The sequence below is a fragment of the Calidris pugnax genome, unplaced genomic scaffold, assembly GCF_001431845.1.
Source record: "Calidris pugnax isolate Ruff unplaced genomic scaffold, ASM143184v1 scaffold156, whole genome shotgun sequence".
In the NCBI taxonomy this organism is placed as follows: Eukaryota; Metazoa; Chordata; class Aves; order Charadriiformes; family Scolopacidae; genus Calidris; species Calidris pugnax.
The window spans coordinates 638,121-660,957 of NW_015090889.1; the positions used below are offsets into that span (position 1 = coordinate 638,121).

The 22,837-nt window shown below is 40.4% G+C and overlaps 1 protein-coding gene across 5 annotated transcripts in view; it reads left to right on the forward strand.

Moving 5' to 3' along the window:
• The window catches only part of FYB (FYN binding protein), a 71,118-nt gene that overhangs the window by 149 nt on the left and 48,132 nt on the right, over window positions 1-22,837 (forward strand). Inside the window, exon 2 of one of the 5 annotated variants that reach the window (XM_014947640.1) lies at window positions 4,178-4,396. In XM_014947640.1, coding sequence (XP_014803126.1) covers window positions 4,394-4,396 — 3 coding nt within the window. In that variant the 5' untranslated portion in view covers window positions 4,178-4,393. Of the gene's footprint in view, window positions 1-4,177; window positions 4,397-4,515; window positions 4,596-22,584; window positions 22,723-22,837 lie in introns of those variants that run through there. The other 4 variants (XM_014947642.1, XM_014947641.1, XM_014947639.1 and 1 more) reach the window with 4 other exon arrangements.

Here is a 22,837-nt window from a genome sequence, read left to right on the forward strand (position 1 = left end):
ATCCCCTTGACAATTTTTTTTTCATAATTCTTTGTGGTGTTTTCTGATTTTCAAGAACTCAAGTCCAGCCTGAGTAGCAGAATAATGTATATAACTTCATATGAAATCAGAGGTACATTACAAAGGGATAGAAGAGTTGCTATATTACTATCCATATTTTAGCAAAACTTTTGAAGGAAACAAAGATGAAACAATAGTACTCTCATTATACCTACCTGTCAGTCATCCTCAGTGAGTTTTGAACCTAGCAGACAGTTATTGGAATATTTGCTTGGGGTGGGAAGGAAGGATAGTTCTCAAAGAATTTTCATGGAAAAAGGCAGCTAAATTAATTTACAAAAAAAAAAAAAAAAAAGGAATTGTCCTTGTTGAGGAAAAGGTATTCATGTTAACTTAGCTATTCAACTAAACACCAGAAGATCTACATGGAAGCAAGATACAAGAAAACAGATTTCTTTTAAAAAGTGAAGAACAAAGGTATATGAGGGATGAGTGGTTTGGAAACACAGGAATGGTAAAAGCCATCAGATGAATGATGCATACTTGCACCCCAGGTCTAGAAGAGTCCCCTAAAACCTTCTTTCCCTGCCTCCTGTCCCCCACCAAGTGACTCTGAAGACACTCAGTACCAAAGACCAAACCATACAAAAGAATGCAGGATAGAGAACTGTTTCCCAGGCCTCTATGGCAGGAGAGCATTCAGAAAGTGAAAGTGCACTGATGACCAAAAAAAGTGAATCACACCCTGTGCTACAAAAGCAGACCAAAAAAGCCTTTCACTGGTTCCTGCCACCATGAACGGTTCCCTTCACACAACAGAAGTGGAAATAGTGCACTGTGCACCTGGAATAAAGTTGCTATGATAGATATAATAGATATAAAGATATGATGTTACTGCCTCACTGTGAGAACAGGAGAAATCTTAATCAAGAGCTATCAGATATCAGGAAATCCTTAGCAGACATGGCAGCTCCTCAGAAGCTGATCATGCAAACATTCCTGGTTAAAAAAAATAAAAAGAAGACAGGACCAGGAAAACTTCCCATAATCTGAGATTTAATCCGCAGACATGCTGAAGAATCACGTTTCCAGTACAGTTACTATTCTCTATCTGACAAACATAATACTCCTTGCCCTGTCAGTAGGTCTCTTTCATAAATAGATTGTGTAGCTTGTGGAAGCTGTACCAATCTGCTTCCTCCTCTATCCTCTTTGGAAAATCATTAATGAATATATATATATATATATGAACATTGAATTAATACAATTGAACCCTCTGTAAGTTTGCAGATGACACCAAGTCAGGTGGGAGTGTGGAGGTGCTGGAGGGTAGGAAGGCTTTGCAGAGGGATCTGGACAGGCTGGATCGATGGGCCAAGACCAATGGAATGAGTTTCAATAAGGCCAAGTGCCGGGTCCTGCACTTGGGTCACAACAGCCCCAGGCAGTGCTACAGGCTTGGGGGAGAATGGCTGGAGAGCTGCCTGGCAGAAAAGGACCTGGGGGTGTTGGTCGACAGCAGGCTGAACATGAGCCAGCAGTGTGCCCAGGTGGCCAAGAAGGCCAACAGCATCCTGGCCTGTATCAGGAACAGCGTGGTGAGTAGGACCCGAGAGGTGATCGTCCCCCTGTACTCGGCACTGGTGAGGCCTCACCTCAAGTACTGTGTCCAGTTTTGGGCACTTCACCACAAAAACGACATTGAGGTGCTGGAGCGGGTCCAGAGAAGGGCAACGAAGCTGGTGAGGGGTCTGGAGAGTAAGTCTTCTGAGGAGAGGCTGAGGGAGCTGGGGTTGTTCAGTCTGGAGAAGAGGAGGCTGAGGGGAGACCTTATAGCGCTCTATAACTACCTGAAGGGGGGGTGTAGAGAAGCGGGGGTTGGTCTGTTCTCCCAAGTCACAGGCAATAGGACAAGAGGAAATGGCCTCACGTTGCGCCAGGGGAGGTTCAGATTGGATATTTGGAAAAATTTCTTCACGGAAAGGGTTATCCAGCATTGGAATGGGCTGCCCAGGGAAGTGGTTGAGGGACCATCCATGGAAGTATTCAAAAGACAGGTTGACATAGCACTTAGTGATATGGTTTAGTGGTGGCTTTTTATCAGAGTTAGGTTGGTGGTGGTGATCTTAAAGGTCCCTTACAACCTAGAAAATTCTATGGTTCTATAAATTAATATAAATGAATATAAAATTTTGTCTCATTCCCACTTTAAATGTACTTGCAACCTATTTATACTCATTCAATTTCAATGCCTTATCTTTTAGTATAAATAATCATTCTTCCTTGATAATTACAGTCCTTGCCATAGCTGATTTCATCTCCATTCCTTAAGCTAGGCAAGGCAACCCCTTTTAGTGTCCTTTCAGAAGCTAAGAAGCCCTTCTACTCATACTAGAGGACTTCACCTGTACCTGTGTCAGTTTAAATTCAGTCACTCAACACAGTTGACTAGAACTGCACACAATACTCTAAATGAAGTCTCATCAGTGCTCTGCACAAATTCTTTTCCTGCATCTCCTAAAATCATTTGCCTACTGTGTGTTTGAATCATATGTGCTTTTCATATGTGCATGTTACGTTAGTGACTCCTACTTACCATCTCTCTGGCTCAAAGCAAAAATTCTTGTTCTTAGTCCTATGTATATGACTTTAATAATAAACTTTGGTTAACTTCTATCACTCCAATACACAAAGTCTTCTCATTCTTCCTATGTAATGACCTGATTGTCCCCCGTATTAGTGGAACCATTCAGTTTAGTTCATCTTCAGATAACATCAATATAGGCCTAGCTCTTGAACCAGGCTCCTGGGCCAAGTGCTGAGCGGAATCTGCCCATGACTTAAGACTGCAGAACACTGCTAGTAATCCCAGCTAAACGTAGGAATTCCCATTCCACTTCTAAACTGATGTTGCTTTCACCAGCTCCGTATCTACCTCATGGTCTTCCTGACAGTTCACATCCTCTCTCAACTCTCATCACTTAAAATCCAGCAGAGGACATTATATAAAATAATCTGTTTAAATCTAGACAGATCAAGTTAATTGTATTACCTTTGCCTAAAATGCCAGTTAAACTTTGTAAAACAGATACTAAATCATTCAGACGTAATCCATCTTTAATGAAACCTACCTTAGATGTAGCTACATACAACTATTTTTTCTCTTTCAAATTGTTTTTTCAAATCTGTTCTTTGAGTTGCATAATGCTGTGCTCAAGCAAATAAGCCTGTAGCTGCCCTAGTAATTTTCTGCTTTTTAGAAACCAGATGATACGCTTGCTAATTGCCACTATAGGTATCTGTGGTGGTATTTGCTATTCTACTGTAGTCTATATAATAGAAAATATAACTATATTGCACTGAAAGTTTAAATGAAAACCAGTGGTCTGGGACTTAGAGCAATGCAGCAATCCTTTCGGTGCTCTATTACTGAGATTATGGAGAAATCCTGATTTCATCACAGAATGCAGTTTAAAACTTCCTTGCAACACAGATAGCGTATTTTCTTTTACTTTGCTCTCTTCTTTTTTTTTTTTTTTTGTCTACCACTGCTTCATACAGAGAAGCTTGTTTACTGAAAACTCAACTTATTTTTTTATTCAGTAGTTGGACATTACCCAAAATATATTGTTGTCTTCCTCCCTTGCATTTAGCATGTGCTTCAGTCCTCTTCTTCCTTCCTTCATCTCTTTTCATTAAGCTCTGGGTTTTGGGTTTTTTTTTTGCTAGATCCAACTCAGTGCAGTTTATGGCCACATGCAATTTTTCTTTCAATTTTTGTGCATAGGAAGTGGGCATCAGTACAGAACTTTAATATCCTGTTAGACCAGGACAAGCCTATTTTTTTGATAATATCAGCTATGAAGAGCTGAGTGGTCAAAGGTTAATTGACAGAAATATAGCTCGACTTATTGAAGCAAGAAAATTACTTCAGATTTTAAACATCCATGAAAATCTGGGCCAGAAGGAGACGTTCATGAGGTTAGTAGTGAAGCCTGAATATAAGAAAATTCAGGAACCCCAAGTATGAAAGAAAAAAAAAATGCCTTTTTAGCAGTCAAAGATTACTGAAAACATAACTGCATAATTTTCTCATCAGCATAGACCTGTTTTTCATTACAATCTTGGAGGTCATAAAATGAATGAATGCTCATTCACTGTCATTCGTCCTTCACAGTGGTGCAGTGTATCCCAAACAAATGCTGTTAAAAATTCCGTTCAGTCTCTGATAATATGCAAAACAAGGATTTTGCTGATATCTGTTCCTGTGGAGGCTGGATAGACCACATACACTTTCAAAAAAGGAAGTGCACAGTGAAGGACAAAGAGCATTTTTGACTCTGTCTAGTGCAGCACATAATCTTTAGCAGACTTCTGGAGACAGCCTGAAATTATGGTAAGTACAGAACTCTATTCATTTACTTTTTAATACATGGGCACATAAGATTTAGTACGAACACTGCAGTGGATGTCACTGTAAAACTTTAAATGTATTTCTAATAGTTTTCAATTCAGTTCCTTGCAGCTGACTTCCTGCTTTTGAGGGCATGAAGAAACTTTAGGCTTTTTAGCTCCTTCATCATGTGAACTGGTTTGTATGTACTTTACGGATTCTGACGTTCAAAAATAAGGAAGAGAAAACAGTATCTTTCAAGGTTAAACAGACAAATTATTTTGTGTATCTAGATGAATTCCACAGTCAAGTGTCAATGTGACACCAAGCAAGAAATGGGAATGGGTCAAACCTTTTAATTAGATCTCCAGAAAGCAATTGTACTATCTTGTTTTGATTCAGAAGTACTTCATAACTAAAAACAATGAGGGAAAATACTCCACTCAAGATTTATCTATTTATGTGTGAATCTCCGGCATAGTTGGGGGACGTTTTTACTGACCTGTAGAATTTGTTTCCTTAAAAAGACAGTTTGTTTAAAAATCCAAAATTTAAAGGTTTCTCATGAAAAAAAAGGTATCTCATGAAACTTAGAGAAGAACAAAGCTATAGAATTCAGTGTCTTCAAGGGGGAAAGGTCTAACTTTGCACATTGCAAGAAGCACTTGAAAAGCAGTAATGCAAAATAAGATTGAATGCAGAACATAGTTCAAATTTAACAATGCTTCGCAAAGTTTGGAGGGTTTTGGTTGGTTTTGTCTCTGTTTTACACAATGATTGAAGTTTTCCCGAATATGAAGCAATGTCCTCAAAGTGTTTACATAAGTAACATTTTTAATATTTAAAATATAAAACAGATATTTCCTTCTAATTCTATTTATTTCTGTTGTAGTCCCACTGCATAGAATCAAGTACTAAAGAGCAAAATGCTACATATGTTTGCACTAATAATTCAATTGAAGTCATTCGACTTACTCTGGATTTGCATATGGATATATAGGATCTGAATAGAGCCAAAGGTTCTATCAAACTAGCATCTTCTTGTGCTGTTGCCTGCTGATTTCTGGTTGCCTCAGAGATTCTGTAACTTGAGCTGGCCATTCAGGAGCCCAAATATACATGGAGCCTTTGTATTTGCAAAATTCTACATTAAAATTTGCAAGGCAAACACACAGTTACTCTTCTGGTATGATCCTGTTTTCACAAAAGGTTTTGTTTAGAAACTATGCAAATATGCAAAAATGTTGAACACAGAACTTCTGCTGTTGCCAAATGCAGCTTGAAAATAAACAATTAACGGTTTCACTTTTTTGTTTAAATCTTTTCAAGTCTTCAGGTTGTTTTCTCTGAATCCAAATATGAATGACAATTCAAAGTAATGCAAACCATGAATTCATACACTTAACTATATTTCCTTGACAATGTTATATAGCACTATGGGGAAGTGCTATATAGTGCAAAGGAAAGGAGTGCTTTCATCTTTGCATCACAGGCAACCCAGAAGTTTCACCAAGGAGACAAATCACATTCTTTGGTCTTTGCTTTGAAGCCGCACAGGTGGAAACTAGTATTATAGCGATATGAGAAGACAGGAAAGAATTTTAGGAGGAGAGCAAAACAACTAACTGAAAAACTTGAAGACTAATGTAGGAAAGTTTGTTTTCCAGCATTTTTACAGTAGATAGAGGCCAGAGTGGTTGGGAAAACAAACTTATTCCTATTTTAAAAAAAAAAAAGCAATGATTGGGCATAATCTGTCTGAGGCTGACTCTATTTTTAGTGCATGCAGGAAGAGATGAAAAGAACAGACCTAGGTCTGCAGAATCCAAATTAGGACAAAAACATAGAATTTACTATTTCATTTATGACCATCATAACAGCCAAGTTTACACCAGAATACCTAGACATAATATCAGATGAAAAAATACTAGAATTAAAATAATAGCAGCTGTCAGGTGAGATTGAAGCTGACGAACACAAAGGAAAAAGGCTTTATTTTCCTTCGGCTTCAACCCATGACAAACTGTGTTGATTTCTGACATAGAGAAATAGTCATTAACATGCCTGTCTTCTTGCAGTGATACTGGTAATTCTCTGATATACTACAAGAAGCAAAAGAACTTTTCAGACATGAGAACTCAGATAAATATTCTGATCCAGGCCAACCAAGGAATTTGGTTATCTCTTTGGATCTACCATTTGTTTCAAAAAAAAAAGGGGGGGGGGGGGGGGGGTGTAGGGAAGAAGGAGGAGGAGGAGGGGAAGGGGAATGACTAGTGATGACACATGTATTTAACACTGCATGTCTCCTCTTTCCAGATTAGGAGGAGCTGGCAAGCTTCAGTCTGTACACATGCCAACAGCGGGGGGAAGGCAAGCAAGAAAATCCAAAGAAAAGAACTTACAGAACTTCTTTAAGAACTTAAAGAAATTCTGGAAAAGCAAGGAGGGCTGCTGTGATCCATTTAGTCATAGCATCCAGGTGGAGCTAGAACAGCAATTAAGAAGTGAGGTGCAGCATGTTTTCCAGGTATCTCAGTGTGGAAAGCATTCAGGTTGCCTCATCAGTGTCACTAATTGCACATTTAAATTGTGATAGATTTTGTCATTCACCTTATATGACTATAGACAAATAGTCTCCACACTGGCAGTTGGAGAACAGCTATTGTGCCATAACTTGCCCTGAAATAACTCAGCTGGTGCTCAGTGCTTTTGTTCTGTGGCATTCATCTTGGAAAGGGTTTTGTCTTTTTCCAGGATAGCCAAAATACTTCAATCCTTTGGGATCCAATTTTTGTCATGCAAAATACATGGCTATTTAGTGAAGTGGTCTCCTTGGATGGTCAGAAAAAGCTTCCTCCTATTTATGAGTGTTTACATTGTATATTATATAGCAATTCTGAGATTTGAAACTACTAGGAAGGTACTCACCATTTCTTCTTTAATGAAGTAAGTCCCTCCTTGGGTTATTCTTTTGAAAGAAAAAGCCTAAGTGTGCACAGCCAAAAGTAGAATAAGGCACTTATCCTTAGACAGGATTCAGGCTTATAAAGTGACAGAGAGGAGTGAGAAATATATTAAAGATTATCTCAGCTAGGTATGTTTGTTTCTTGGTATGCTTGCTAAGATTGTCTACTGTGATATTTTTGTGTAAAATTTATCTGTTAGCATTATGAATGTTTCCCTTGTCAACTAAGTCCATTAATCTAATCCTGGAAGGTGCCTCCTTCGGCACCTATGCTGATCATTTAGACACTTAGATCCACCATTTAGGAAGAACTTAATATTTTTCTGCAACCTAAATCTGCGTCATCTAAGAGATACGCACGGAGTTATACCAGATCAAATCTCTGTATTCTGGAGATAATACAGTGACCAGGACTTGAGCCAATATCCTCATGAAATACGAGGAATGGAGAATTCCTCTAAAAACATGAGGTTTCTACAGCTAGCATGGAGTGGAAGAGCATATCAGCTTTCTGTCAGTCGAACTTGCTTTTTCTTATAAACTTTCCCAGTGCTAACTCACTTGCCCAAGTTAGGTGGCCCAGCTGAGATGCTGGTTTCTACGAATCTCTCTTTGTCTTTCCCTTTGTCTTGTAGGAAAGGACTACACTGAAAAAAATCCATTATAAGATAGACAGCCAAGGGTTTGAATACCTCCATGAGGAACATCGTAAAGTTTTGTGCGTTTAAGAATGCAGTTCTAGTGCAGCCCATGCTCTGCATTAGATTTAAAAATTGTGGCATGATATCAGTATGTCATTCCTCACTTAAGAAGGTTTCTGCCTCATTCCATCAGGTTCGCAAATGAGGTAGTTTCCTCCACCTCATCAGATTTAGCAGGCCCATTTAGAAAGGACTGCCGCATCACCTTCATGCCCATGGTTCAGTTGTTCAGTGACTAAAGAAGACTTGTGCAAAGAGGCGCTCTGGTCAGGTCAAAAAAGCCTTAAGCAGTGCATTGAAACTAGGTCTACCCACTTCTAAGTGAGTGCTATAATTACTACACTAAGAGATGCTTTATCCTTTTCTGAACTGAAGAATCCTCACATCTTTCACATAAAGCAAACCACCATCAAGAGACAGAAAGTTCTACCATAAAACATTAATCACCTTTGGTGTGACGTTTAGGGAACTCTCAGGAGAGCTGCGGGTTTCACAAACCTTGGGCTGTGTTTTCTGTAATCTACATACAAGTAAATGAAAGTATAGAGCAACCAATCATTTTTAAAAAAAAGGATTCTATTTCTCCAAGAACAGGGATGCCCCTATTTTCCCTGTTTTGCATGGGCAAAAACAGGGATATGAGGGATATAAGGCCATCGCAATACATTTTGAGAGTATTAGTTTCACCAGAAAAAAAAAAAAAAAGCCCAAAAAAAAACCAGCACCCCTGTCTTGTAATATTCTCCAGCCAATTTTTGTGTATCAATGGACTCCTACTGATTCTGCACAGGAACACATGGCAGCATGACAGTTGATTATATGACAAGCTGAAGGTCTAACCACACTCAGAAGGAACATTCTTACAAGGAACCCTGTGTGAAGGGACAATTACCTTCCTGCAAAGATCACTGGGCTTCAGATAACCACAGAAGACCAGCAGGTCCAGGTGTCTTGCATAGCTGGGAACTCAGCAGATTTTTAAATTTATTTGTGCAAAACACAACTCAATGGGCTAAGAATAATAAACCATTCACAATACTATTTTGTTTGTGAGCCAGGCACAATTTTCTGTATGTCAAGCCCAAGTGGAGCACAAGAAGTGGAGAAACACTTAAGAGAGAAATAATTTTTCCTGATCTTTAGGTTACTTTCAAAAATCTTATAAATGAACATCTGTCCCAATGAAATCAAAAAATGCTTTTCTGCTCACTGTATAAGACATCATGGAAAATATTGTAATGGTAAAGCCAGTCAAGCAGTGGAACACTAGTGAATTGTCCACAGTGCTTGATGACACCTATGCTCTGTGCATATGTAATGCCCAGTGATGCTTCTAGATTAGCACAGAGGGACAAACTGCATTCACAACATCCCAAACTCTGGCATCCTAGTTATTCAACAGTGCCTTGCTGCCAACTGTGAGCCCCATGACATTACTTCAATGTGTTAATGAGAGCCCCATGATGTTATTAAGGAAAACTATTGGCAAGCCATGACTTGCTACATGCAGCCACGTCTGTGCTCAGCCCATCCACACTGAAAACTGGGAACATCTTAACCTATTTAAGAGGAGTGAAATGAACTCCCACCTTCCCCAGCACTGTATTTTGCAACCTGGACAAAACACAGACTTGCAGAAACCCCTAAAATCCAGAACAACAGTACCTTTGCTGAACCTTCATCCCTTAGGGTTTTTCCTGTTCCTGAGCCACAGGGAAGGGGAGAAAATGCTAAGATAGGGAAATGTGGTAGCCATGTAAATTAGACAAAGATAAATCACTTTCATAAACAAATGTAAATGTGAAGCTGATACTGAACATATCGAAACACGAAACGAAAATAAACCCAGTCTTTCTCTTTGCCACCTGAATTATAACATGAAAAATACTGGATTTTATGTGTCAGCTTCTCCTGCTCTAACAAAAGTCAATGCAGGGCTCATAGATCTCTTTCTCCAGTGCTGCCAAGCTATCTGCATTTTTAAAAGCACCGAAGTTGTTTGAAAGAATTGGGAAAAAAACACCAAAACACTTTGCTTTCAAGAAGTTTCCATACCTTGATTCCTTTCTTTGAAACTGTGTCCAACCACCTTTTCTTAAAGCAGTTGCCTTTCTCAACAGTAACACTCAAAGGTGGGAATTAGCAACATTTCCCCTAATATCCTTTTTCTTTTCATAACAGATTAGAATTCGAATGTTTTTATTGATATTATGTAGTCATTTATTCCAGACCTGTCTCATGTAAGTATATTGTGAATGTCTCCTGATTGTTTAAGACAGGTGACAAAAGAATATCCAAAGGTGCACTTCTTTATTTTTTGTTGGAAGCTGTAAGTACAAAGTGTTAATATTTATCATTAAGACATCTATACTGAATCAACAGTCTGGGATTAAGAATCCAGTGGGATTATTGGGTTCATTTCAATAAAAAGTCATCTTTTAAACTGTTTTTTCTTAGGAAGAGAACATCCATGCTGTTTTGTATTCTAATTAAGAGAACCCAACAAACTCAAAAGGAATAAAAGTAAACTCCATCAGAGTTCAGGACTGTTAGCAGGAAAAATGAAATTAACAAAAATATCAGCTACCTTCAGCAGCATCCCTCAGTGAAAAAAGTTGAAGTACATAGGAAATTAAAAACAGAACAATTACACAGGAATGTACAAAAAGAAAAGCACACCCATGTTCTTGCACTGAAGTTGTGTACAATGGCCCCCAACCTGCCATGTCATCACTGAAAGGTGTAGAAAATTCATTAGAACAATTCATTACACATACTTAAAAATGGGATACACAAGAAATCTGCCATGTTCAATCTATAAATATTGGCAAAATACTTTTTTAACCACTTTAGGGGGGTTCATTTTCAGAGAATAAAATGGGGATCAGAGGATCTTGTGGAACTTGGATTTACAGCTATGGCTGAGCGCTCCTTTCATTTCTGCTGACACATCTCTAACAGCTTTTCTTCCCATTAATCACTTGGGTAACAAAGTTTTGGAGAAGTGCCACAGCCTCCACAATACCATGACCCTTCTCTAAACCTCTGAGGGCGTCTGCATTTTGATTCTGAGAATAAGTCATGGGGAAATTGGCTTTCTTATTCTCTTTAGAGAAGAAAAATATTTGGAAATCATACCCCTGGGCTCTCACTTCTCTTGTACAAAGCCTCTCAAAACAATGATTTAGCCACAACCATTGATTTGCTCCATCTCTTAGTAATTTTTTTAAGAAATTTCCAAATCCTTTTGACAATGCCTTTTATCTCTTAAAGTGCTTACAGGCCCTGCAGCTTATACTCCAATGGTCCTATCTCTACACCTGGTCCCACCTTATCCTTTTTTGGACCTCAGTCTCTAATTCGCTCATTATTCCGCCACTGGATTTCCATTGATCTATATGTTTGCTTATGTGACATGAGTTTTAAATCAAATCTCTTTTCTTCAGCCTCTAAGAGCAGATTTTAGGGCTCAATTTTATGCGCTACCCCACAAGAACAAACAATCATTATATGGACCTCCCTTAGCTGACTACTGGTACCTTTCTGCTTCCCGCTGCTCTTCTCTCTGCCGCAATCAGTAGCTGTCATAGCCTCCACAATAAAAGTATCCTGTGCAATCAATGATCTATCCAATGGCCCACCCTTTAATGGATGCCCACCCAGCAGATGGGCCTTACCTTTCAATCTAGCCAGTGCTCAGCAACAAATTTGGCAGTGTGATCCTGCACAACAACAAAATGGAAAATTATCTTTTCCCCATACACTTTAGCTCTTGGAGCAGAAAGACTAGTACATGTTGCCTCCTTATCTGTCATCTGTAGCCTCTATGAGTAGGCAGAAAAGCAGAGAGACCCTGCTGAATTTCCCCTTCTCATTTGCACATACACTGTAAACAGCAGATGCAAGTGCCTGCAAATAATAGACCTCCTAAGCAACTAAATTTGCGTGATTAAATGGTTAAGAAACCATCTATAACTTCTTTGCGTCTTAGGCAAGGCGGCAGACAGGCACTGAGCACACATAACAGCAACAACCCGATCTGTTGTGCCTACAGTAGATGGTCAGGGAAGTATGACACATGACAGACAAGAAGCTGAGAGAACTGTGCCTGTTCAGCCTGGAGACAAGGCAAAGCAGAGACTTTACTGCTGTCTTCAAATACCTAATGGGAGATGTCAGATTCGTCTTAGATATTCACAGAGATAGAATGATAGCAATTGAAAAAAGAAGCATTGGAAACAAGATGCAAAAAAGGAAAATCCTAATTAAGTGGGTTTTTCTCTTTTTTAATATTGACATTAAATTTAACGATGTTTCACGTTTTAACATACTGTAACAGCCCAGAGTGGCTGCAGATTCTCTATCCTTGTATGTAGTCAAAACCCAGCTGAAGAATGCTCTGAGCAGCCTGGGGATGCTGGCCTTGTTCTGAGCAGACCATTGGACAAGATGACTTCCAGAGGTCCCTCCCTACCTAAATTATGCTCCGAGGCTATGATTTGTAATGGGAGTGGCTACTCCATTAGAGGTCACTATTGTGCAAGCTCCCGGGAATGACACCGGAGAAAACGTACCCAACACAGTAATTGCTCAGAGCGAGTACTGCATGAATTAGGGTTCCCTTCTGCTGAGTGACATCCATCTGGCTGCAGGACAGCGGTATGATGCAGGATGGGATGCATGACCCACTTACCTCAGGTTTCCCAGGTGTGTCATTACTAGTGTGGGATAAGAAGGGGAAAAGTCAGGCTAGCTAGCAGAAGAGTAGGGAGTCTTTGAAAAAGACAGGAGAATAGGGCAGGAAGGAGGAAGTGTTCCTTTTTAAAGAAGAAACTCTGCATGTACCAGCAAGGCTTCAGAATATGGGGTTTGCATACATCTCCACCTAAGCTGGCTTTACAAAAAGGACTCTCAACAGATGGAAAACAGATCCTGGGTTTCTGCTGTGATTGTCAGAGGCACTGCTGAATGCATTCTTATCTAACCTAACTTCCAAATTCTTTTTTTTTTTTTTTTTAATGGGTTTATATCACAGGTTAACCAGTTATTTTGAAGCCAGCAGGCTTTGTGACCAACCTGATGTCACCTGCTAAGGATCAGGGATCAAAATTTGTTGATATGTCAAAATAAACTTTTTTAAAAGTCCAATGATCGGGCCATAGAAAAGGATATTAAACATCACACAAATCCTGGACAGAAAGGCTCAGGAAAATTTTTGTTGAAACTTTCTTTTTAAAGATGTTTGGATTAAACTGGGTTTTCATTTTTAAACTTCATTGTCTTTGATTAAGACTCCCATGGGAACATTTTTGAAGTTTCTGGATTGAACATTTTTTCAGATGCCTGGTTTAATGTCTGACAATCCTTGAAAGTGTGTTGCTTACACAAGAAAATTCACAGCAGAGAATATGAGATTGCTTACATGAAAGCAATTCTGAGGTTTGAGCAGTTCTGTGACTGGTCAGATGGTCCAGGAAGAAAAGTCAAAAAAAAAAAAAAAAAAAAAAAAAGAACAAAAGGCTTATATTGGAAACCTTCCATTTCATCACTGGTTAGGAGCTGGAAACAAGAAGGATTCTGCCCATGTGTAGCACAGAAATTACTCTATGTTTCTATGTTGTTTGTTCCTCCCTAACCACCCAAGCTGTCCCAAAGCCGTGTTCCCACCTTCCTTCTCCTCCACTGCAAGAGTAGTGTGGGACTCCCCAAGCAAGCATTCCGCTCAGGCAGCTAGTCTAATCCTGTGTTTCTTTGTATTGCTGGTACAAATGCTGTGTCCTGTAACCTCAACCAGTGAAATAATCTGCATTGAAAAACTCCTCACCTCCCACGCCCCAGTCCCTTTTCTTTTCTCGCCTTTCCTTTCCTTGAATATTTTTAATCTGTGTTTTTATAGTGACACATGATAGAGAACAGTCTTCAACCTCCATAGCAGCAAACCTCAGGGGAGGTGGGTGAGGCACCTTTACAGACTGCAGTGAAAAACACCAGAGGTCATTACACATGCTACTAGCCTTTGGGGGAAACAGTTTAAAAGTGTAATTTTTAGGTGCCCCACGTTCCACACCAACACTGAGAATGTATTACTTTCTCAGAAGCTACAACTAGTCGAGGTAACTGAACACCATGACAGCATAGGCTCATTTTTTCTATTGTGAATTTTCCACTGATGTGGTTAAACTGTTGACTCACAGAAGGAGGAGCAGAAACGGTGCATAGGATGTGTGGCAAACGGGCAAACGACGATTTATAAATTAGAATGGGTCTGTAGCAAGAAAGAACGTGTGCCAGGCCTACACAGGAGATTCCTAAATTCTGTTCGCACAGTGGCAGTAGCTGGACTTGAAAAGTGTTCTTGTCTTCGGTCCCCTACTCTTCTATCATATACCTTCTGTTCCATAACCCAGACCCTTATGTTACATCCTCATCCTCCTACTTGATACCACACACAAACTGGGATCCTAATCTGTTCCCTACCTCCTTACAACACAGCTTTAGCTCTACCAAAAAGAACCCTTACTGCGTCCTGTCACAGACTCCTGTTTCACTGTGCTTTGGCCTCAATCCTGGACTTTCAGCCCGTGCTCAGAGTCTCTGCACTGAGTGAAGTCATGGAGCAGACTGGGAAACTGGGAGCTGGTGTCCCAGCTGCAAAGTCCAGCGAGTTGTAGCCAATCAGCTGATGGGTAGTAACTGCTTGTGTGAAAGTTCTCTTCAGCCATGTGACATGCACACTAATTTACTCGCACGGATTCACCTTATGGTGCAGCTCAGGCAGGGAGGAGGAGGTCTTCCAACAGAACTAACTGCAAGCAAAACTGAGAGTCAATGCTACCGCAGAATCATAGAACAGACCAGGTTGGAAGGGACCTTTAAAAGATCACCTAGTCCAACCCTTAGGGCTATGTCTAATTGCAAATTAGTTCACAAACTGCTAATAGCACACATCACTTTTCATCAATTGCTCTGTATGGGTTTGCACTGCATGAGAACTGTGAGAGCTGAGAATCTATAGGGAGGTCGCTAAATGCTGCTGAAGGACAAAATGCATGAAAATGCTTACCATCTTTCACTTTCTGACCTTTGCAAATCAGCTGGATCTACTAGCATCAGCAGTATTTTTCAAGAAATTTCTCAATGCAAAGGGCAAGAAAATGAAAAAAACTTCATAAGAGATTGACAAAAATATCTGATTCTGTATTAATCATAACTGAAATTGTTAAGCCTTGCTAAAATTAGTTCCTGTTGTGCACATTTCTCATCTGTTGAGAAGTTTTCCATTAAAAGACTAAGGATGAGATAGAGATTTTTGTAAATACTCCCCAGTGCAAAGTACAACATAAGTTACAAAAAACAGACTTTTCAGAATGATATCAGAGATCAGTGCTACGTAGTGTTTCCAATGTACCATTTGGTGAGCTATACAGTATAGCTCCTTGTTGGACACTTGTGTTATTCCTGGCAGAAGAAAAGGAGTTCCAGCCTGGAAAGTGGAGAGTTTTCCTTCCTTATCCAGCTCTTCAGTGAGTCAACATAACTTGCATCAGAAAGTAATCATCTATTTTCTGAAACTTGTTAATGATATACGGACAAAAATACACAGCTGTGTGACAGCCTGGGAAAACTGATGTGACAAAATAAGCCAAAAAGGTTTCATTGCAACATAGAAAAAAGTCCTATTATATAAATCAGGTTAAACTGTAAAGCACTGATACTTTTTTTTAATTTGTCCTTTCCCCCTTCATGTTTCAGAATATAAAAATACTTGTAATACAGCATATATGGTAACTAAAAAGTTAAAATTCAAGACTGTTAGAAGATACTTTAACATTATTAGCTGCAGTTATACTAAATAATACTAATAATTACAGACACACTGTAAAAGGGTACAGAGGCAGAATGGTGAAAGAATCATGGCAACTGAGAATTTAACTTGAGCCTTCATTTTCTCTATTTCAGATGTTCTCAAATTTGGCCCTACCTGTGGCAGGTACTTTCTTGAGAGCACATAAAGTACAGAAAGATGTCAATTGCATTTCATTAAATTTCATTTTTGTCTTGACTTTATCATTCTTGACTTATCAATATGGACCATGAAAATCTGGTTTTGACTTTATTATTTCTTTTAAGCAAACATCTTTTTAAAGCAAAAGCAGACTGACAACCGCTGGTATGATTTGGTCAATATGTACTAAAAGCAAGTCTGATTTTCAACTTATTAAAAGGAAAAGACTGAAGATCCGGTGGTAAGAAATCCTATGACATTAACAGAGCCTAAATGGCTCTCATCTGAAACCTTTTCTTCAGAGGTTTAAGGAGGAAATTTTGAAAGGCCCTTTGCTACACACTTCCCAGAGAAACATCATGATAATGGAGGTAGATGATACTTGAAGAGGCACAAATATCAGCTGGGAGAGCTCTGTGCCCCCATAAGCTCGTGCAGAAGGGCAAACACTGAGAGTAGGACCTTGCCTGGAGCTGGGACGCTTTTCAGGAAACATCGGTTTCTGTTTTGCTTCTCTGCACTAAAAGCAGATGAGAATTGAAGAGGTGATGGGGGTTTAACATATGAGAAGGCATTAAAGGAGGCTGTTAAATTTGAGTATGAAATGAGACAGATTCCTCTCTCCCTGCCACAAGGTTTGCACAATTCTTGTTGAGGTATTTGCATGTTCTTGCACATTTTTTTGCCTCCCAGGCAGAGGCAGGGAGGGATGTATTGAGGAGAAAGGGAAGTCAGGGGTGTTTTTCTAAAGTGGTCTGTTCCTCTTGCTTTTCCACTTCCTCCTGGTATCAGCAGCTGGGGGGATGCCGAAAGGGAAGCCTGGATAATCCCCTACCAAACCGTTTACTTGGTATAAGGGGAGGAAACTGAAGTGACTTCTTCCTTGAGAAAGTTGTTTCCTCCCTCTTTTCCCACCCAGAGTCCCCTTCCCCCAGCGCAGGCTCCCTCTCTTCCCTTCTCCCTTCCCTGGTGACAGCAGCAGCTAAAATGGCTCCCGCCATGCTCTCAGCCTCGCACTGGCTCCAGCCAGCCCTGGGTCCCTCCATGACAGGCCGAAGCCCCAGCAGGGAGGTGCAGAGTAAGTCATGGCCCTATGAGATGATGGCAGGACACAGGCATGGCCACTGCTGAGGTGCGTGGGGGAGTGGGGCTGAGGTAGGACATCATGAGAGCAGTCAAAAGGCTGCTGACCCTCTCCAGCTGCCAGAGCTCCTTTCTCCACACAACCACTCATGTCCAGCTACTGTTAGACCTGTCATACTCTGCCATGCTCCTCCACCCTCCCTCTCACCCCAGTCTCTATTGATTTCCTCCCATGCAAAGCTTCTAGCAACTTCCCTGGCTGGCTGGCTGGCTGGCTGGCTTACCAAGATGGCCACCAGGTCCTCTCCGCATCCCCCTTGCCTCAGACCAGGAGTCGGTTGCTAATGCACTTCACCTGCAATTCAGCTCATTAAGTCACCTCATCAAGCTACCACTGGTGATCAGCTGTGATCCTTAATGAGGCATGAGATGTGGGATGTGTGGGGTGATGGTGTTGTGGTGAGTTCTGTGAGTCCTCCCAGCTCGTGCCTCATGGGATTTTGTTTGATTTTGACTGCCATGGTGAGCTCTGTGCTTTCAGTAGGATTTCCTGGTGCCTGTGGAGGGTTTAGTGAAGGCTTGGTGTTCCTGTTTGGTCTGTCCGGAACATTTGCTGCTGCTGCATTGCTTTCAATTCCCCTGAACTCCTGCTGCTGATCCCGGGAGCACTGACATTGGCAAAAACTGCATTGCTTGCAGGGCAAAAAAAGCCTAATTCAAAAGCCACTTAATCTGAGCCCCCTGTGTGAGTAAGCTTTGCAGCAAAAGGGGCAGGGCAGAGCCTGTGACGTGACGGTGGCACTGAGGGACAGCTCAGGGGCAGAGGATGGAGCAGGGAGTGCAGGGTGGTGAAGGTAAGTAATTTAGAGGAATATGACAGTTAATATCTGACCAGAAGCATTGTATTCAAAGAAGAATTGCTTAAGATTTGAGCCAACACAATGTTTCTAAGGTCAAATCACAAAAAAGACAGACTTGCTTTTTTGCTTGTAAGATTGTTTTGTATGGCCGGTGCTTTGCATCAGCTTTAGATGTGCATGGAAGGATGGTGCTCTGGAAGGACTGATGTATTACAGTCCATACACCCAAGCAGAAAACCAGGAATTTAATATTCACCTGACTGTGATGCTCTGGACTATGTTAGGCTTTCGTCTGTGACTGAAATATGTCTTTCACAAAGCATAGTCAGGGTAAGGAGGTTCTTCCAGTGCCGTTTGACTTCTTCCTTGGATTTGTCAATTCTACTTTTCAATAGTATAGAAAAATATAAATAGTGGAAACAGATTTCTCTACTCTTGGTTTGGACAAATACAAATATAGGATTGATGGGCCAACAGGATGGGACTCCACCAGGCCCAGTTCCAGGTCCTGCACCTGAGTCACAAAAACCCCATTAGGCACTACAGGCTCGGGGAAGAGTGGTAGGAAAACTGCGCTGCGGAAAAGGACCTGGGGATGTTGGTCAACAGCCAGCTCAATACAAGCCAGCAAGTGTGCCCAGGTGGCCAAGAACACCAACAGCTTTCTGGCCTGCATCAGAAATAGTGTGGCAAGTAGGACTCGGGCAGTGATCACCTCCCTGTACTCAACATTAGTGAGGCCCCAACTCAAATACTGTATTCAGTTTGGGGCCCATCACTACAAGAAGGACATTGAGGTGCTGGAATGTGTCCAGAGAAGGCCAACCAAGCTGGTGAGGGGTCTCAAGAACAAGTCTCAAGAGAAGTGGCTTGGGGAGCTGGGGCTTTTTAGCCTGCAGAAAAAGAGGCTGAGGGGAGACCTTATCGCCCTCTACAGCTACCTGAAAGGTGGTTGGAGAGAGATGGGGGTTGGTCTCCCAAGTAACAAGTGATAGGACAAGAGGAAATGGCCTCAAATTGCACCAGGGGAGATTTAGATTAGAAATTAGGGAAAATTTGTTCACTGAAAAGGTTATCAAACATTGGAACAGGCTGCCCAGGGAAATGGTGGAACTACCATCCCTGGATGTACTTAAAAGATGGGTAAACATGGCGCCTAGTGATATGTTTTAGTGATGGTTTTGTCAGTGTTAGGTTGACAGTTGGACTTGATGACCTGAAAGATCCCTTCCAGCCTATGCAATTCTATGATTCTATAGTGATAATAGTTAATGGTTAAAAGATTATAGGGATTGAATTATGACAATTTAAAAGAGCCACAGCATGGGCTGAGGAGCTTTCAGGGAATCCTGCATGGTAGGTGTCTCCACAAAGAGTATCTGTAAAGCCCAGTTGTTCCTGTAAGCATGACCGTGCATATAAACACAAGAGAAACCTGCTAATTTGCTTATGACCACATCAAATTTTGTCAGAAATACTAAAGCCACCTTCAAATGTCAACCCGATGGAAATGCAATAGCACATTTTTCAGGAAGTCTAGCACTGTCTGCGGACACAAAGATAATGTAGACGGACACTACAAGAGACATTCATTCTCATAGCATGCTGTAGCACTGGCAGAAGTTCCTGCCAGTGTTCAGGAATATCAAGTTTCTACTGAAAATCAGGTACTTTACAAAGTGATGTGGTAACAGGATTGCCACAGTGGCAGGGAGGCAGCTTTCCCCACAGCTCCTGACTCTGGGGAGTGGCAGAGCATTGCTAAGCAGGACTGCTAAGTCTTTGTGTTGTCCTCTGACAAGGTTCACATACTTGAAACGCTATCCCCCAGGAGCAGCATGAGACCAGGTAGACGGCAACTCGCTCAGTACAAGCAGGTACAAAGAGATTATCAATTGCAAAATATGTCATTTCTGCTGCAGCTCCTGGTCTGCCGCTAGGAGGCAAACGTCCTATGAGAGCGAGGAGGAGGCAGGAAGAGAAGTTTCCATGAAAAACTGTTCAACTAACAGTGACTTTCCCTTGCTGAGCACTCCATATATTTGCATGTGTTGTATATTACAGATAAACCGAGCAACACTATTCTGACTTAGGAGGGAGATTGTCAAGCTTGCTTTAATAACATAAATTCATCTGTCCAAAGGTGCTCTCCCATGTACTTTTAATTTAAGGATTACCTGCCACAGCCAATCATTTCTGTCCTTCTCACACCATCACTCACCAGTAACTCTGTTATGCTGTCTTGCATGGTTTAGGATCACGTAATAGAGTAAGATCAGTGAAACTAAACAGGTTAAAAACAACATGGAAAGAAAAAAAGAAATTCTTATTTTGTTTCCTGTCGCTTCAGTTTACACCACCTCCAACAACGATACTGAGACAGCTGTGGGGGTAACAAGATCCTGACTATAACATTCTTTGTGATCTTTGAAGCTAGAGGTGTTCAGAGTGCTCGACCTTTCAAACCATTTGAGAGCACAGGACAACATCAGTAGATGAAAGATACCTTAAAAAGATGGACTAACATTTATGGAAAAGAAAGTCAGTGAAGGTCTCTTTCTCCAATTTTTTTGTTTCCTCTATTTTTGACAAGTTTAATTGCTAAGCAGCCACTTCTCCTGAAGGTGCATGGAAACAGAAATTTGAATAGATGCTCTGATTAAAAAAAAAAATAATAATAACTAAAGGCTGCAGTCATAAAAGCTGTACATGGGAATGCAATCACATGATTGCTATGCTGGGATATAGATGATGGTTTTGGCCTATAGAGTCTGGAATGGCTTGCTTATATATCATTATTGATATTCTTGTCTTGTTTAAATATAATTTTGTAATTTTGTGGTGCTGCTGCTGTAGTTTTGTTAAAAATAAAAAAGGCAAGATATCTATAAGCTGCTTTTAGGCTTGCAGATCCTGTTCCGTAAAATATTAATTCCTTCAGATTCTTTCTTCACCTAAAAATAGCCAATTCTTCCCAATCACTCACAAACATCCTTCACAGAAATAAGCGGGAAAAACAGAGAGGACCTGGGAAGCTGTTGCACCCACACATGTAAAATGAAGAATATGATAGACATTGCAGATGGGCGACTTTCACAGCAATTTCACAGCATAAATGGTTATTTTCATTGTGTTTGTTGCAGTTTATATTCTCAGCAGCATTCTATCACTTAGGGATATATTTATTTCTGTGTATTGGATGAAAGAGAAGACAACAGGAACTGTCTAGCATTCAGAGTTGCAAAGATGAGCTAGTTCTTTGATCGTTGCATGATTTGTCTAGCTCTGATACTGTGAGCAAAAATTTGCAGTGTTGCTTACCCATGCAAAATGGCTATATTGCTACAGTTAGCATCTTGAAAGTCATGAAGACCACCAGACAAAATAGCAAGTCACAAAGTCTGGTTTGCCTTAATATTAGTAATAAATGCTTCCTCAACAGTGATAATTGCTTATTTTTACAAATAAATAAGATTTTATAAATAATATACAGTGTTCAGCAGAATGAATAGCATAAAGAGCTGCAATTCTCCCACTAAGAAAAAAAACACTTTCATGTAAAAAAAAAAAAAGTTATCATTGGCAAGTGGCAAATATAAACCATGTGGCAGAGTTTTTAACTCAAATAAGATCCATCAAGCACTCTGATAAGCTTCTGAACTAGCTAAGATGCAAATTTTTGTAAAATTAAGCTGGAAATATCAAGCACCTCCGTTGCTTTATTTTGACACCCAAAAATGTTTCAAAAAATATGAAGAAAGTCATGTAGAAGGAGAAGTGATAGACAATGAGGAAGAGTCAAACAACCTTTTATGAAGCTCAGAGACACACAATTTTCCTTCTGCAATCCCATGCCCGTGCAGAGCTCCAGAAACTTCACTGAGCTGTGGTTAGTAGAGGGTTCTGCCTTCATGGTTTGGGTTTACTTTCAGAACAAACACAGGTTTGGAATTTCTTGTGAAGTTTATATTCTCAATACCAGCTTTCCTATCCATCCTTCAAAGTCTTTGGTTCGCAGGCAGACGGGCAGAAGAAATGTACGATCATAGTTTTTTAAAAAAGTAAATCTTCATAATGAATTCACAGGCAGACGGGCAGAAGAAATGTATGATCATAGTTTTTTAAAAAAGTAAATCTTCACATAGAAGATGTGCTTTTAAGCAACTGGTCGTTAGAACCTTGTGAGATCCTGCTGGCAAAGGTGGGAGCAAGCAAACACATTAGCTGACACCTGATAAGTGGGAATGTATTCAGTGATTCTCGGTGGTAGCAGGGGCCTAGACTTGATGACGCAAAAGTTTGGTCTAGTTTTGTCCACACTTCTAATTGCCACACATATTTTATTATTCTGTAAAGACTCAAGCCTGTGTGCACCAATATAGCTTCACAGGACTCCACAATATGGGGTAAATGCAATACTTTTAGATATCACATGGTGAATACTGCTGATGGCAGCAGCCAAACAGTCTGAACATATTTAGTTCCCTTTTCCCCCACCACATCTTGCCTAATATCCTGAGGAGAGCAGTTTTCTCTACTGATCATGATAATGAAACCCACAAGCAGCATTCTTATGCAAACCCTTGCTGAGAAGCAGAACTCCGCTTAGTAAACAGACCAGGCTGTTGAGGTGATATACCCTTGGATTGTCTCATTGAGGGACCCAGTTTTTCTGCCTGTATCAAAATACTGGAGATCTTCGGGGAGTCCAGGTAAATTTTTGTACGTCTTTGTCCTAGAAGTAAACATGCAAAGTTCCAGGAGAAATAGAAACACCACAAGGTATTATATACAGCCTCATATAACTGGAAACTTTAATTGTATATT